Consider the following 14,612-nt stretch of genomic DNA (forward strand, 5'->3'; position numbering starts at 1 on the left):
ATAATATACATGCTGTTCTTTCAAAACATCCCACCCTTGCCTTCTCCCACAGAGTTCAAAAGTCTGTTCTGTACTTCTGTGTCTCTTTTTCTGTTTTGCATATAGGGTTATCGTTACCATCTTTCTAAATTCCATATATATGTGTTAGTATGCTGTAATGTTCTTTATCTTTCTGGCTTACTTCACTCTGTATGATGGGCTCCAGTTTCATCCATCTCATTAGAATTGATTCAAATGAATTCTTTTTAACGGCTGAGTAATATTCCATGGTGTATATGTACCACAGCTTCCTTATCCATTCGTCTGCTGATGGGCATCTAGGTTGCTTCCATGTCCTGGCTATTATAAACAGTGCTGCGATGAACATTGGGGTGCATGTGTCTCTTTCAGATCTGGTTTCCTCAGTGTGTATGCCCAGAAGTGGGATTGCTGGGTCATATGGCAGTTCTATTTCCAGTTTTTTAAGAAATCTCCACACTGTTTTCCATAGCGGCTGTACTAGTTTGCATTCCCACCAACAGTGTAAGAGGGTTCCCTTTTCTCCACACCCTCTCCAGCATTTATTGCTTGTAGACTTTTGGATAGCAGCCATCCTGACTGGCGTGTAATGGTACCTCATTGTGGTTTTGATTTGCATTTCTCTGATAATGAGTGATGTTGAGCATCTTTTCATGTGTTTGTTAGCCATCTGTATGTCTTCTTTGGAGCAATGTCTGTTTAGTTCTTTGGCCCATTTTTGATTGGGTCATTTATTTTTCTGGAATTGAGCTGCAGGAGTTGCTTGTATATTTTTGAGATTAATCCTTTGTCTGTTTCTTCATTTGCTATTATTTTCTCCTAATCTGAGGGCTGTCTTTTCACCTTACTTATAGTTTCCTTTGTAGTGCAAAAGCTTTTAAGTTTCATTAGGTCCCATTTGTTTAGTTTTGCTTTTATTTCCAATATTCTGGGAGGTGGGTCATAGAGGATCTTGCTGTGATTTATGTCGAAGAGTGTTTTGCCTATGTTCTCCTCTAGGAGTTTTATAGTTTCTGGTCTTACATTTAGATCTTTAATCCATTTTGAGTTTATTTTTGTGTATGGTGTTAGAAAGTGTTCTAGTTTCATTCAGATTGACTTTTAACAGTATGTCTTTCACTTGGTACATTTAGACCACTAACATTCAAAATGAGTATTGGATTAGTATATACCATATTCATTACAATTTTCTATTTGTTGCCCTTGTTTTTTGTTTCTATTTTGTCTTCCACTTTTTTTCTGCCTTTTGTGGTTTTAACTGAGTATTTTATATGACTCTATTTTTCCCTCCTTTCTTAGCATAGCAGTAATACCTTTTTACTTTTTTTTAGTGGTTGCCCTAGAGTTTGCAACATACATTTGCAACTAATTCTAGTCCACTTTCAAATAACACTATGTCATTTCACAGGTCATATGAATACCTATAGCAACAAAATAAGCCTAATTTCTTCCTCCCATCCCTTGTGTCATTTCTGTCATTTATTTCACTTATATATAAACATAAATAAGCATATGTATGATAAACACACGCGTACATGCATGCTAAATCACTTCAGTTGGGTCCAACTTTTTGCAACCCCATGGACTGTAGCCTGCCAGGCTCCTCTGTCCATGGGGTTCCCCAGGCAAGAGTACTGGAGTGGGTTGCCATGCCCTTCTCCAGGGGATCTTCCCAACCCAGGGACTGAACTCTTGTCCCTTATGTCTCCTGCATTGGCAGGCAGGTTCTTTACCACTAGTGCCACCTGGGAAGCCCATGATAAACACATAAGTATACATAAGTGAATACACAGTTGCTATTGTTTTGAACAAATTGCTGTTAGATCCATTAAGAAAAATGAAAGGTTTTGTTCTATCTTCACTTACTCCTTCTTTGATGCTCTTCTTTCTTTAAACAGATCTGAGTTTCTGACCTATATTATTTTCCTTCTCTCTGAAGAACTGCTTTTAACATTTCTTGCAAGGCAGGTATACTGGCAAAAAAATTCCCTCAGTTTGGTTTTACTGTTGCTGTTGCTGAGTCAGTCGTGTCTGACTCTTTGCAACCTCATGCACTGCAGCACACCAGGCTTCTCTGTCCTTCACCATCTCCCAGAGCTTGCTCAAACTCATGTCCATTGAGTTGGTGATGCTATCCAATCATCTCATCCCCTTAAAATCTTTATTTCTCCTTTACTTTTTAAAAATTAATTTAATTGGAGGCTAATTACTTTACAATATTATAGTGGTTTCTGCCATACACTGACATGAATCAGCCATGGGTGTACATATGTTCCCCATCCTGAACCCCCCTCCCACCTCCCTCCCCACCCCATCCCTCAGGGTCATCCTAGTGCACCAGCCCTGAGCACCCTGTCTCATGCATCAAACCTGGACTGGCGATCTATTTCACATATGGTAATATACATGTTTCAATGCTATTCTCTCAAATCATCCCACCCTTGCCTTCTCCCACAGAGTCCAAAAGTCTGTTCTTTACATCTGTGTCTCTTTCGCTGTCTCGCATATATCTCCTTCACTTTTAAAGGATAATTTCACAGGGTACAGAATTGTAGATTGGTGGGGGGTTTTTTCTCTTAACATATAAAATATTTACTCCACTAGGTGGCACTAGTAGTAAAGAACCCGCCTGCCAATGCAGGAGACATAAAAGACACAGATTCAATCCCTGGGTTAGGAAGATTCCCTGAAGGAGGGCATGGCAACCCTTTCCAGTATTCTTGCCTGGAGAATCCCATGGACAGAGGAGCCTGGCAGGCTACAGTCCATGGGGTCACAAGGAGTTGGACATGACTGAAGTGACTGAGCATGCATGCCACTCTCTTATTTGTATGGTCTCTGAGGAGAAGTCAGATATAATTCTTATCTTTGTTCCTCTATAAGCAAGGTGTTTTTTCCCCCTTTCAGGAATTTTATCTTCAGTTTTCTATAATTGAAAATGATATGCCTAGGTATAGGGGTGTTTTTGTTTGGCCTTTAGCTTGTTTGGTGTTCTATGAGCTTCCCAGATCTGTGATTTGATGTCTGACATTAGTTTGGGAAAATCCTCAGTTTTTAATGTTTCAAATAATTCTTCTCTTCATCCCTCTCCTTTTGGTATTCCCATTATGTATATGTTACATCTGTTGTAGTTGTACCACAGTCCTTCAATATTCTGTTCAGTTTTTTCCAGTCTTACTTTGTTTTTCAATTTTTGAGGATTATATTGATATATCCTCTGGCCCAGAGATCTTCCTTTAGCCATGCCCAGTCTACTAAGAAGTCCATCAAAGGCATTTTCCATTTCTGTTACAAGGGTTTTCATTTCTAGCATTTCTTTTCATCTCTTTCTTAAGATTTCCATCTCTCTGCTTATATTGCTTGTCTGCTCTTACATGCCATCTATTGATATTTTATCCACTAGGACCCTTAGCACATTAATCATGGGTGTTTAAAATTCCTGGTCTAATAATTCTAACATCCCTGCCATGTTTGGTGCTGATGCTTGCTCTGTCTCTTCACACAGTTTTTTTCCTTTTTATATGCCTTATACTTTTTTTCTTGGTAGCCAGACATGACATACTGGGTAAAAGAAAGTGCTGTAAATAGGCCTTAATACTGTAGTGGTGAGGTGTTGGGGAGGGAAAGCATTCTACAGTCCTATGATTAGATTTCAGCCTTTTACTGTGCCTATGCCTCTGGACTACGAATTTCACAAGTGTTTCTCGGATTTTTTTTTTTTCCTCCCTGCCTCCCTTAGATGGAATAGGACAGCTAGAGTGGGTTGGAGTTCGGTATTACCCTTCCTCGGATCAGTTAGACTCTGATAACTTACTCCAGGTTAGGCTTTGGTTAACTAGTTTCTCCTGAAGGCAGGCCTTGTTAAGAAGAACAAAGCGTTCTTGTAACAGGGAGGAACAAATCTGACTCCATATTGGATGTTTCTTTTAACTTTTGTACTCTATTGCTTCTGCTACAAGTTACTCACTAAAGGGATGTTGTCTATAGGCTTAAATTATACATAATGGCCCATCTCTGAAAACTCTGCCTCCCATGTAACAAATGTTATGCCAATATACCTTTGTTTAGCTCACATGAAACCCCCTGACCAGGCTCACCTGTGAATGGTTACAGCAAGGAAGAAATTAATATATGTAAGAAATTGGAATTTACCCCCCATTTACTATAAAAAGAAACCAGAATTCTAACTAAGGGAAGATGTTTTCTTTGGGACACTAATTCACCATCTTCTCAGTCTTCTAGTTTTCCAAATAAAGCTGTTACTCCTTGCCACATCAACTCACCTCTCAATTTATTGGCTTGTCTTGAGGTGAGAAATACAAGCTAAAACTCGGTAACACTCTGGTTTAGATCAGAATGGTTCCTCTCCTCCTCCCCCTGCTGGAAGCCCAACCAGGTTTTTCTCTGATACTTACTGTGCGAATCTGGTCAAACTCCTGGGAGTAAATCTCACAGCATTCGGAGGCCACCCCTTTGACTGGATCCTCCTATAGTTTTTAACTCCCAGAGTTGTCTGCACTGAGTCTCCAGCAATTTGTCAATTACAGTTCAGGTTTTCTTACCCCTTCACTGTTTCCCAAGGTTTCCACTCCTGGGTCTCTGCTCCAGTAAGCTGTGATGAACTGTATTCACTTGCTTGCCTCTCCAATTTCAGAGTTAGCAGTTTGCCCTGTGTCCTCCCCCTCTTATGGATTCAAGAAGAGTTATTGGCTTTTCAGTCTTTTTTTTTTACTATTACTTGTTGTTAGCATGGAGTGTGACTTTCAAGCTCCTTGAACTGGAGCTGGGGGACTGGAATGGGGAACTGGTGGATAGAAATCCAAATTACACATTTTAAATGGATAAATTTTATGATATGTGACTTATATCTTGAGAAATCTGCACTTAAAATTTGAAAAAGGAGAAGCTAGAAGAGCTGCCCATACATTCTGGGCTTTTTAATTCCAAAAGGGAATCTAAAGGCTGAAATTTAAGTCAATCCACCCCTTCCCCTTTCTACCCACTACTAACTCCTACATCTTAATGTAGGCGTTCTTAATGAATGACTGCATTACTGAGTCTTCCTTACTTAGGTGAAGACAAGGAAATGTCATTTACTCATAGCCTTATCCTCAGATACTTGATCCTTTAGATCACTTTTTCTGTCTAGGGAGCAATCACCCCCAGGAGGACCATTCAAAGAAATATCGTCTCAAAAGGCACCTAGGGAAACTTCAGATCAGCTGGAGGTGGGAGTCATAGAAAAGAATTTTCTCAGAAGTACTAGGCCTTGCCTATTGTCATCCTAGTGCAATCTCCAAAACTGAAGATGCTACTTTCTGAGAGATAAATTAGTAAAAAGCCAACACAAAATAGAGAGTAGCTAATGGAAGAAATACATCATATTAAGAAATGGCTATAAATGTCTTCCTGATAAGAATTTTGAGAAACCCTAATTTGTAATTAATTTATTCATATAGTCAACAAATATTTATTGAGGACTCATTATGTGCCAGTCACTGTGCCAGATACTGAAGTATAATAAGCTCTCATGAGGTTATCATCTAAAGGGACTATCAAAGGTTCAAAGGAAGTTTACATTTCACTGGACCTGGGAGATAATTGAGAAATCAATAATTCAATCACAAATTGTAATATATCAAATTTTTATGACAAAAATATATTAATTGAGGGCATGTGGAGTAAAAAAAAAATGGGGCCTGGATAGTAAGACTCTAGCAGTATTTATTTAGTACTGTTTGAGAAACGAACACCAGAGGAAATGTATTCCAGCATTAGAGAGATGGATGACATGATAAAACCATGATAGCTCCTTATAAATGGATTTCCCTTAATCTTAAATTCAAAGACCACACATTTTATTTTTTCATAATTTTCTGTTTATCAAACAACTTTTAAATTTCAAATATAGTTTCCCAGGAACCTTAATGACTTGGAAGGGGCATGTTAGTGAGCTCTGGTTGACTAATGATTCAAAATTTGGACATATAATTTGATGGTAGACTGATGACAGAAGAGAATTTTGAGATCTGGGAAATTCTTGAAAACACTTATATATCTTATACCTAATCCTCAGGCCTCTAATGGGGAGGCTGAGAAGCATCCTTCAGGGCAGGGTGCTGGTGTGTGGAGCTTACGGGTAAACACAGTCTGGTGACTGAGGAAGAAGACTGAGAAAGGGGTCTAAACATTGTCATACCTTAGGGTGCCTAAGGAAAGAGTAAGGAGTAAAGTGCACAGCTTGGCAGAGGTAAGGACCAGGAGTCATAAAACACAGCAGCATATCAGGCAGTCAGACAAGAGCTGGTGCCAAAACACATCTCAAAGCAACCAAACTAAGCCAGTAGCTGAATTTGCTTTCATCATAAGATTATTGTCATTGCTGGTATAGTTTAAGGGAACTGGAAAGGACACTGATGATCCCTCCTCCAGAGAACACTGAAATTTCCTGAGTTTGCACTCAAAAAAAACCTGGGGTTCTCAAACAAACTTCTCAAGGGGTGAGGGGTGGGGGATTATGTCCATTCTAATGACTTAAGGATAGGAATTAGTTAGGGATCTGCTGGAAGTCTAGAATTTTTTCCAAAGTATAATCAGCTTTATTCAGTTGTTCGGATTGGTAGCTAGAATTCAGGCTTTAGAAAACTTGGCACAGAGTAAGGGGAAAATAAGAGATGAACCCATAAGAAGAAAGTCATTTGGATGTATAAGGTCATGTGGTTAAAAATCTACTATTTCTTGTACTGTGTCCTATCTAGTGGTGGTCTTTTTGTTTTCAGCACATCAGGTAAAGCTAATGTGCACACAGGAGAACTACTTAATACGAGAGCTCACCTTATATGTCATATCCTGGTATTAAGCAATGAAAGACATATTCTTTACACAGATCCTCAAAGTACAGGGAGGCATCCAGAAGGTCCTCTTAGACTTCTCAGAGCTCTCTGGGTATCAGACAGCTATTGGGGTGTTGGCATGAAGTCCAGGCAAACAGTAGGGGCAAAAAGTCATAATTATTATAAAAGAAGGCATTCTAGGGGAGAGAAGTATAAGATGTTTGAAGAGAATTCTATAGTACCTAGATAGGAAGAGCACTTGAGTAAACCAGCTGAGGTATTCTAAAGTACCTTGGTTCATATGCTCTACGCATTAACCCCGTTAAATAATGGTAGAAAATGAAGACATAGACGGCTTTGGAGAGGACCCTTCAAACTAGGATAAAATTAGACAGTACTGAGAGGAAGTTGAGCAGTTCTTAAAGACAGATTGCTTGGACACTGATTACTAAAGGCTGGTATAGATTAAAGACAATAAAGAGGATGTTGTATGGCATACTCCTGAGTCCATTCACTTCCACTAGGATGGTGTCATGACTATGGAAAGGATACATATCTATATTTAGACCACTGTGATGAGAAGATAGCTAGTGGCAGTATACCGGGACATCTAGGAATGAGAAGTAGGTATGTCAGTTATCCGGGTGTGATTCTAGCCCTGGAGAACTGGAAATAGCACACTATAGGTTTCATGTGCTCAGTCAACAAATACTGAGAACCTATTACACGTTAGACTCCATTCTAGACTCAAAGGGATCCAGGATTGGAAAAATAAATCCCATTTGTCCTTATGGAGCCTATATAACAGTGAGGAAAGCAGATAATGAACAAATTATTCAAGTAGTGGTGACAAATGCTTTGAAGAAAAATAAAGCAGGGCAAAGAAGGGTAGCAACAAGGGTGCCATCTTAAGTAGAGTATTCTGGGAAAATCTTGCTGAAATGACATTCTAGGAAGAAGTCCCAATAAACAAAAGAGAAAACCATGCTGCCATTTGGATAGGGGAGAATAGCAAATGCAAAGGTTCTGAGGCTGGAAGAAGTTAGGAGTATCATACCAGAGGATCACCAAGATGTTCTTTGGATTAGAACCAGAATTGAAAATGAGTTACTATGATTTGGTGGATTCATACTGTGAAACATCTCTCTCTGGGTTAAAACAAGTATCCACCTGATCCTCTCACTTCTACACAAGCCCTGGGTCTCATCTGGTCATTACCTGACTAACATGCTATTTGTCTGTTTTCCTCCACTAGAATGGAAGCTCCCTGAGGACAGCCCCTGGGTATAAACAAGAAACCACTGTCTACACTGGAGCTTGAGTTGTAATAGGATGGCCCCTGGACACACTGCAGCCTCTACTAGCAATGAGTGTTAAAGTTTCTGACCCAGTGCACTGATTAAAGGTTCTCGGTTCCAGTCTAGCAGATTCAGCATCACCTGGATCCTTGTCAGAGGTGAAAATTCTTGGGCCCTACTTGGAATCTACTGAGTCAGAAACTCTGGGGCTGAGGCACAGCATTGCACTTTAACAAGCCCTCCAAGTGATTCAGATGTGCAATAAAGTATGAGAACCATTGTTGTAAGTTGTGGAGGTCTAGGAACACCAACACTTGAAGAATAAAGCTGCATGTCTCAAAGGCCTGGGTGGTTCCTATGGAGTCATTTCTGCCAATGAGGATCAACTTCTTGAGAAAGTTAGCTCAGGCAGCAGTCACAGGTAACAAGATGACCCCCACCACAGTTGAAGCACCACCTTCAAGTCTTGATAAGGGCAGAGGTAAGTGAAGTCTTTAGCTGAGGTATGAAGACTCAAGCTTGAACCAGACACACTTTTTCTTTTCTTAAAGAAGCAAATTTTGAGGGTTATCAAGGAAGAGATGACAAATAATCATTATATAAGACAACACTGGGTGTGAGTCTTCTACCTCAGATCTACTGACACCTCATGGAGCATAACGTGAAAGGCCGAGCAGTTTAGCAAGTCCAAGGGATATATCTTTAGACTCTTAAATACATTTCCCTGAGGGAAATGAGAGGGTTAACTGAGAGGTAGTTTAATAAGGAACCATTCAGAGTAGGGTGCTCCAAGAGAATAAATAAAATTATTTCTATTAATCAGTGGAAGATGAACAAAAGTGTTCCTCAAGTCTACTGGTATCCTTGAATATTTGACTGAAAGAAAAGCATCTGTAAGGCTATTTTCCTACTCAAAGATCTTTCCAATTTAGTTGACACTATAAAAGCTCTGAGAATTTTAGCTTTGCAAAAAACACCAGTTCTTTGGAGTTGTTCCTGGGAGGTTGGGATTGGGAGGTCAATGTTGAATGGTGACTAGGTTGAGATGAAGGTAATCTTGCTAGAGGCAGAGCTCCTACTGATTTTCCTTTAGCAAGAATACAGGTTCTGGGATCATGATAGCATAGCATCTATATGTGGAGAATCCTATCTCTGAGACAGGAAGCAAGTATGCCTGTTTGGAAGGAACTTAGGTTGTGGGCAGCAAACACTTGTAAACAGTGTGCTCACAGTGTAAACAGCTGTGCTTACAGTGTGGGGGTAACTTCACGTCCTGGCCTGCATAAACTGCCAAGGTTTAAGTGTATCATCAAAGGAACTGAAGGTGGGGGCATGGGCAATGTTGGTGACAGACAGCTTAGACAAAGCAAAGAATACGACAGGTAAGTCTTCTGCTTCTGGGCAGGGGGTGGAAGGAGCTGTGACAGGAGAGATAGATGGGGAAACACTGCTCCCCTGGCATCCCCCCCCACCATTTGCAGCCCAGGAAGAAGTGGGCTCAGCAGTCACAGGTTACCAAGTTTTTTGCCCAACAGTGAACAGAAGAGGCTTATGCACAGTTCACTTCAGTTCAGTTGTTCAGTCGTGTCCGACTCTTTGTGACCCCATGGACTATAGCAGGCCAGGCCTCCCTGTCCATCACCAACTCCCGGAGCTTATTCAAACTCACGTCCATCCAGTCGGTGATGCCATCCAACCACCTCATCCTCTGTCGTCCCCTTCTCCTCCTGCCTTCAACCTTTCCCAAAATCAGGGTCTTTTCTAATGAGTCTGTTCTTCGCATCAGGTGCCGAAGTACTGGAGCTTCAGCTTCAGCATCAGTCCTTCCAATGAATATTCAGGACTGATTTCCTTCAGGATTGACTGCTTGGATCTCCTTGCAGTCCAAGGGACTCTCAAGAGTCTTCTCCAACACCACAGTTCAAAAGCATCAATTCTATGGCGTTCAGCTTTCTTCATAGTCCAACTCTCACATCCATACACGACTACTGGAAAACCCATAGCTTTGACTAGATGGACCTTTGTCAGCATACTAATATCTCTGCTTTTTAATATGCTATCTAGGTTGGTCAGAGCTTTTCTCCCAAGGAGCAAGCGTCTTTTAATTTCACGGCTGCAGTCACCATCTGCAGTGATTTTGGAGCCCAAGAAAGTAAAGTCTATCACTGTTTCCATTGTTTCCCCATCTATTTTCCATGAAGTGATGGGACTGGATGCCATGATCTTAGTTTTTTGAATGTTGAGTTTTAAGCCAACTTTTTTACTCTCCTCTATCACTTTCATCAAGAGGCTCTTCAGTCCTTCTTCCCTTTCTGCCATAAGGGTGGTCTCATCTGCATCTATGAGATTATTGATACTTCTCCCAGCAATCTTGATTCCAGCTTGTGCTTCATCCAGTCCAGCGTTTCTCATGATGTACTCTGCATAGAAGTTAAACAAGAAGGGTGACAATATACAGCCTTGACATACTCCTTTCCCGATTTGGAACCAGTCTGTTGGTCCATGTCCAGTTCTAACTGTTGCTTCTTGACCTGCATACAGTTTCTCAGGAGGCGTAAGGTGGTCTAGTATTCCCATCTCTTAAAGAATTTTCCACAGTCTGTTGTGATCTACACAGTCAAAGGCTTTGGTGAAATCAATAGAGCAGAAGCAGATGTTTTTCAGGAATTCTCTTGCTTTTGCTATGATCCAACGGATGTTGGCAATTTAATCTCTGGTTCCTCTGCCTTTTCTAAATACAGCTTGAATGTCTGGAAGTTCACACTTCATGTACTGTTGAAGCCTGGCTTGGAGAGTTTTGAGCATTACTTTCCTAGTGTGTGAGATGAGTGCAATTGAGCGGTATGTTGAACATTCTTTGGCATTGCCCTTCTTTGGGATTGGAATGAAAATTGACCTTTTCTAGTCCTGTGGCCACTGCTGAGTTTTCCAAATTTGCTGGTTTACTGAGTGCAGCACTTTAACAGCATAATCTTCTATGATTTGAAATAGCTCCACTATTTCAAAGTTAAGCTTGAGGTCTAGTGGGCAGTTGGATCTGCTGAACTATAGTCTGGCCCACCAAGCTGCCTACTGCCTCTGCGTACTTGTCATGGAAGTAGTCATCCCACAACCTCAGCTGTCTGGGAATACTAACCACCTTTCTTTACAAGGGTCAAGGGACTTAGAAACTCACTACCTTGCTGTGCCCCAGTGCAGGATCAAATGACTTCCTTGTTTAGAATTAGTCCTCTAGGCCAGAAGCACACACATACACATTCAGCCTGCCTCATTATAGTATAGGCTGATTTGTCTATACTGATGGGCAGGAAGGTGAAGAAAATAAGAGCTGCAGCTGCCTGCCTGCCTGGTGTGAGATGGGAAGCAAAATGTATTCCATTTTTCTTGAGGATCAGAGCACAGCACCTCCATATATAGCTTCACTTAAGCAAGGAGCAAGACATCCTGAATGGAGTCCCTGTGAATTTTTCAGGCTGGCAGCAGCAGCAGCAGAGGGACATCAAACCAGGGTCTGGGGATTTTTTGGCATCTATAGCTCTGGGCTCACCTCAGTGCTATTTGACGGCTGACTTCCTCACTCATGCCCTACAAGGCTGCATTGCATAGATGTTAGGAATTGAGCAAGACAGGGACATTACCCATCCCACCAAATCAGGTAGCCACTCTTGTCCCCTCCAATGCATCCTCAAAATAATTCTTGTTTTAAAACAGGAATACGACCCTGCCACTCTTCAGTGACTTCCACTAGCTTGGGAGTGGTAAGACCTAGAAGGAGAGCATGATTTGGCTCTTCTACTATTTTCAGAGTTGGTGCTACAGCTACTCCTCCCCTCCCTCAAGTTGTGCTGGCCTCTCTACTCCTCCAATGAGCCAAACTCCTTCTCATTTCAGAGCTTACAGTCCCTTTTTCTCAAAACTCTTCTTCCCCCTTTCCCTGGCTTATGCATACTCATCTCTCGAGTCTTCCTAAGAAAGGGTCTTTCTGACTTCTCAGGCCAGGTTAGATCCCATGTTTTACACTCTGATTATAGAGTACTATTTTCCTTCACTGTACTAGCATCATTCTATCTAAGCATGTGTGTGATTATGTGATTACTGCCTTACACCCACAAGACCAAAAACTTCATGAGAGTGGGCAATGTACTAATTTTGTTTACTTTATGCCCAGTGCCAAGGACAGTGCCTGACATAGTATATCCTAAACAAGTTTTCTTGGAAGGAACAAAAAGGAGGAGGGTCAGAATGAGGGAGGTAGAGAGGAAAGAAGAAAGCAGGGAGTGAATAAGGAAGGAAAGAAGCAGGGAATAAGGCAGGGAGAAAGGCAGAAAAGGAGGAGTGGAGGTCCCAATGGGGCAAACTGGGAAGATATTTGATTCTCAGTCTCTAATGGGAGAGCTGGAAGGGTTAAATGTAGCTCTTACCTGAGGCCTCAGTGCTCAAAGGCAGAAGTTGAACAGCAAAATATTGTCCATAGGATAAGGCTGAGTTCAAACCACAGAGGCAGGTCCAAGTGGGTCATCAGAGCAAAGGGGGTCTGATGTGAGTATTAGGTATAGAGCAAAATGAGAATAGGAAAAGCAGGGAAGAAGAAGGCAAATAAGAAATAATCTATACAAATTCAGGAAACTGTAGGACAAGCCCACCAGCTGGGCTTATGTCTTGACTTAGCAGCTTTGTATGCATGCGCAAAGCAAGTCTGATTAAAGGGACACAGACCTCACATAGTTGCCATATATGGATACATATTGTTCCAGTGGCCTAATAAATTGGGACTACTGTATACAAACCATTTGCCTGTCAGTCTGGTTAGCTCTCGGAACCCTGAGGAGACTGAATTAAGACAGAGTGTATGCCACTGCAAAGCCTAGGACTGGATCCTGCCCCACGGTGCCCTGCCAACATACTGGAGCTTGGTGAAGCTCTGCCAAAGCAGTTAGCTGGCCCCTCTCTTTTCTACATCTCCAAGGCAGCCTTTTGAAATTCAACATTTTGAACCAAAGTTATCAAGTTCTTTGAGTTACACACTGTCTCACATTATCTCCCTTCTTGATCATCAGTTTCTGGGCGAGAGGGAAAGCATCTAGTTCATTTTCTCATCTTCTATTGAGACTAGTATTAATACGTTATTTCAAACAGTAAGTGCTCAAAAATTACTGAATAAATATTTCTATATATTTCATAGATGCTGGGAGTGATTACACCAAAGAATTTTTTAACTTCTTGAGGAAAACCTTTTTAGACCTGAATTCTTTTTGAAAAATATAAGGAATTGGACTAATTAATCTCTAAAACATTTCCAAATTGTAAACTACTGAGACAATGACAAGGTTATGTCATTGTCATTTATGTAAAAATATATATTTACAACATCTCTATCATTTCTAGTATATTATTGGGCACATAGTGGGAACTCAATAAATGTTTGCAGTGTACTGACTCCACTACAGATATAATTAAGCTGAGAAGAAACAGAAATGTGTTTCTGAAGTTTCACATAAATTTCTTAAGAGTTGTACACTACTTAAAATATTCAAAAGAAATGTGTTATTAAATGCAGTCTGAAGGTGAATTTTTTTTACAATATTTGGAATAACTTTGTGATATAGTAACTTAATTTAATCTTTTTAAGACACTTAAGAGTGTCTTTCACATTTTTATATATCAAAGTTCCTAATAATAGGATAAACCAGATTAGCAATTTACAGTTATGGGGGAGCCAAATGACTTACTATTGATTAAATCAAGCTATTCTTCATAGAGGGAACTGTCCCTCTTTCTACAGTTTCACAGATTCCACTCCCCACCCACCCTACACAATTTTCTCTCTTGTGTCTTAACTCATTTTTCAAATTTAGTATGTCTACCCATATTTATAATGATATTCACAATTTTTTCACTTTCCAATGTTCCCTTTCCACATTCCTCCCCCATGCTTAACCACATGCCTCACCATTTGCAAAAATGGATATGCCTTCCACAGTGTCTGGATCATCCACGGTATCTAGAGTCTCCAAGGCATCGGTCCCAGATGGTGGCTTTTGTATGAGCATGCTGGAAGTTGAAGCTTCCTCAGCTGAGAAAAAACATTTCTAGGTTATCCTCAAGGTGGGATTCAGGGAGGAGAATGCTCTTTATTCTCTTTCACTTTCTCTATGGCTCTCAGCTAGCTATCCAGGGCACTTCACGTATAAATCCAGTGAAAAAATTAAAGAAGTGATGGCTCTTATCAATAACTATCTTACCTCCAAAAGGTTATACTCTTGACATAAAAGAGGTGCAAGCAGAACACATACCTAGGAACTTTAAGACTGGGGTGGAAGAGAACGCCATTTTCCTTCAGGATTATATTTATCTTATAGGTTTTGGAGTGTTCATATATTTAATACACCTACTACCAGCACATGTGCTATAAATCTTGTTCTCTCTCAGCTCCCAAGTCCTTGTTATCTGCCTGGGGACTATC

At 40.7% G+C, this 14,612-nt stretch overlaps 1 protein-coding gene across 1 annotated transcript in view; it reads right to left on the reverse strand.

Annotated features, from left to right (window-relative positions):
- Window positions 1-14,612, reverse strand: part of PFKM (phosphofructokinase, muscle) — a 43,500-nt gene that overhangs the window by 28,581 nt on the left and 307 nt on the right. The window contains exon 2 of the mRNA XM_043885714.1: window positions 14,100-14,222. Within this exon, the coding sequence (XP_043741649.1) occupies window positions 14,100-14,222 (123 nt within the window). The remainder of the gene's footprint in view (window positions 1-14,099; window positions 14,223-14,612) is intronic.

This window comes from Cervus elaphus, chromosome 3, assembly GCF_910594005.1.
Source record: "Cervus elaphus chromosome 3, mCerEla1.1, whole genome shotgun sequence".
Lineage (NCBI taxonomy): Eukaryota > Metazoa > Chordata > Mammalia > Artiodactyla > Cervidae > Cervus > Cervus elaphus.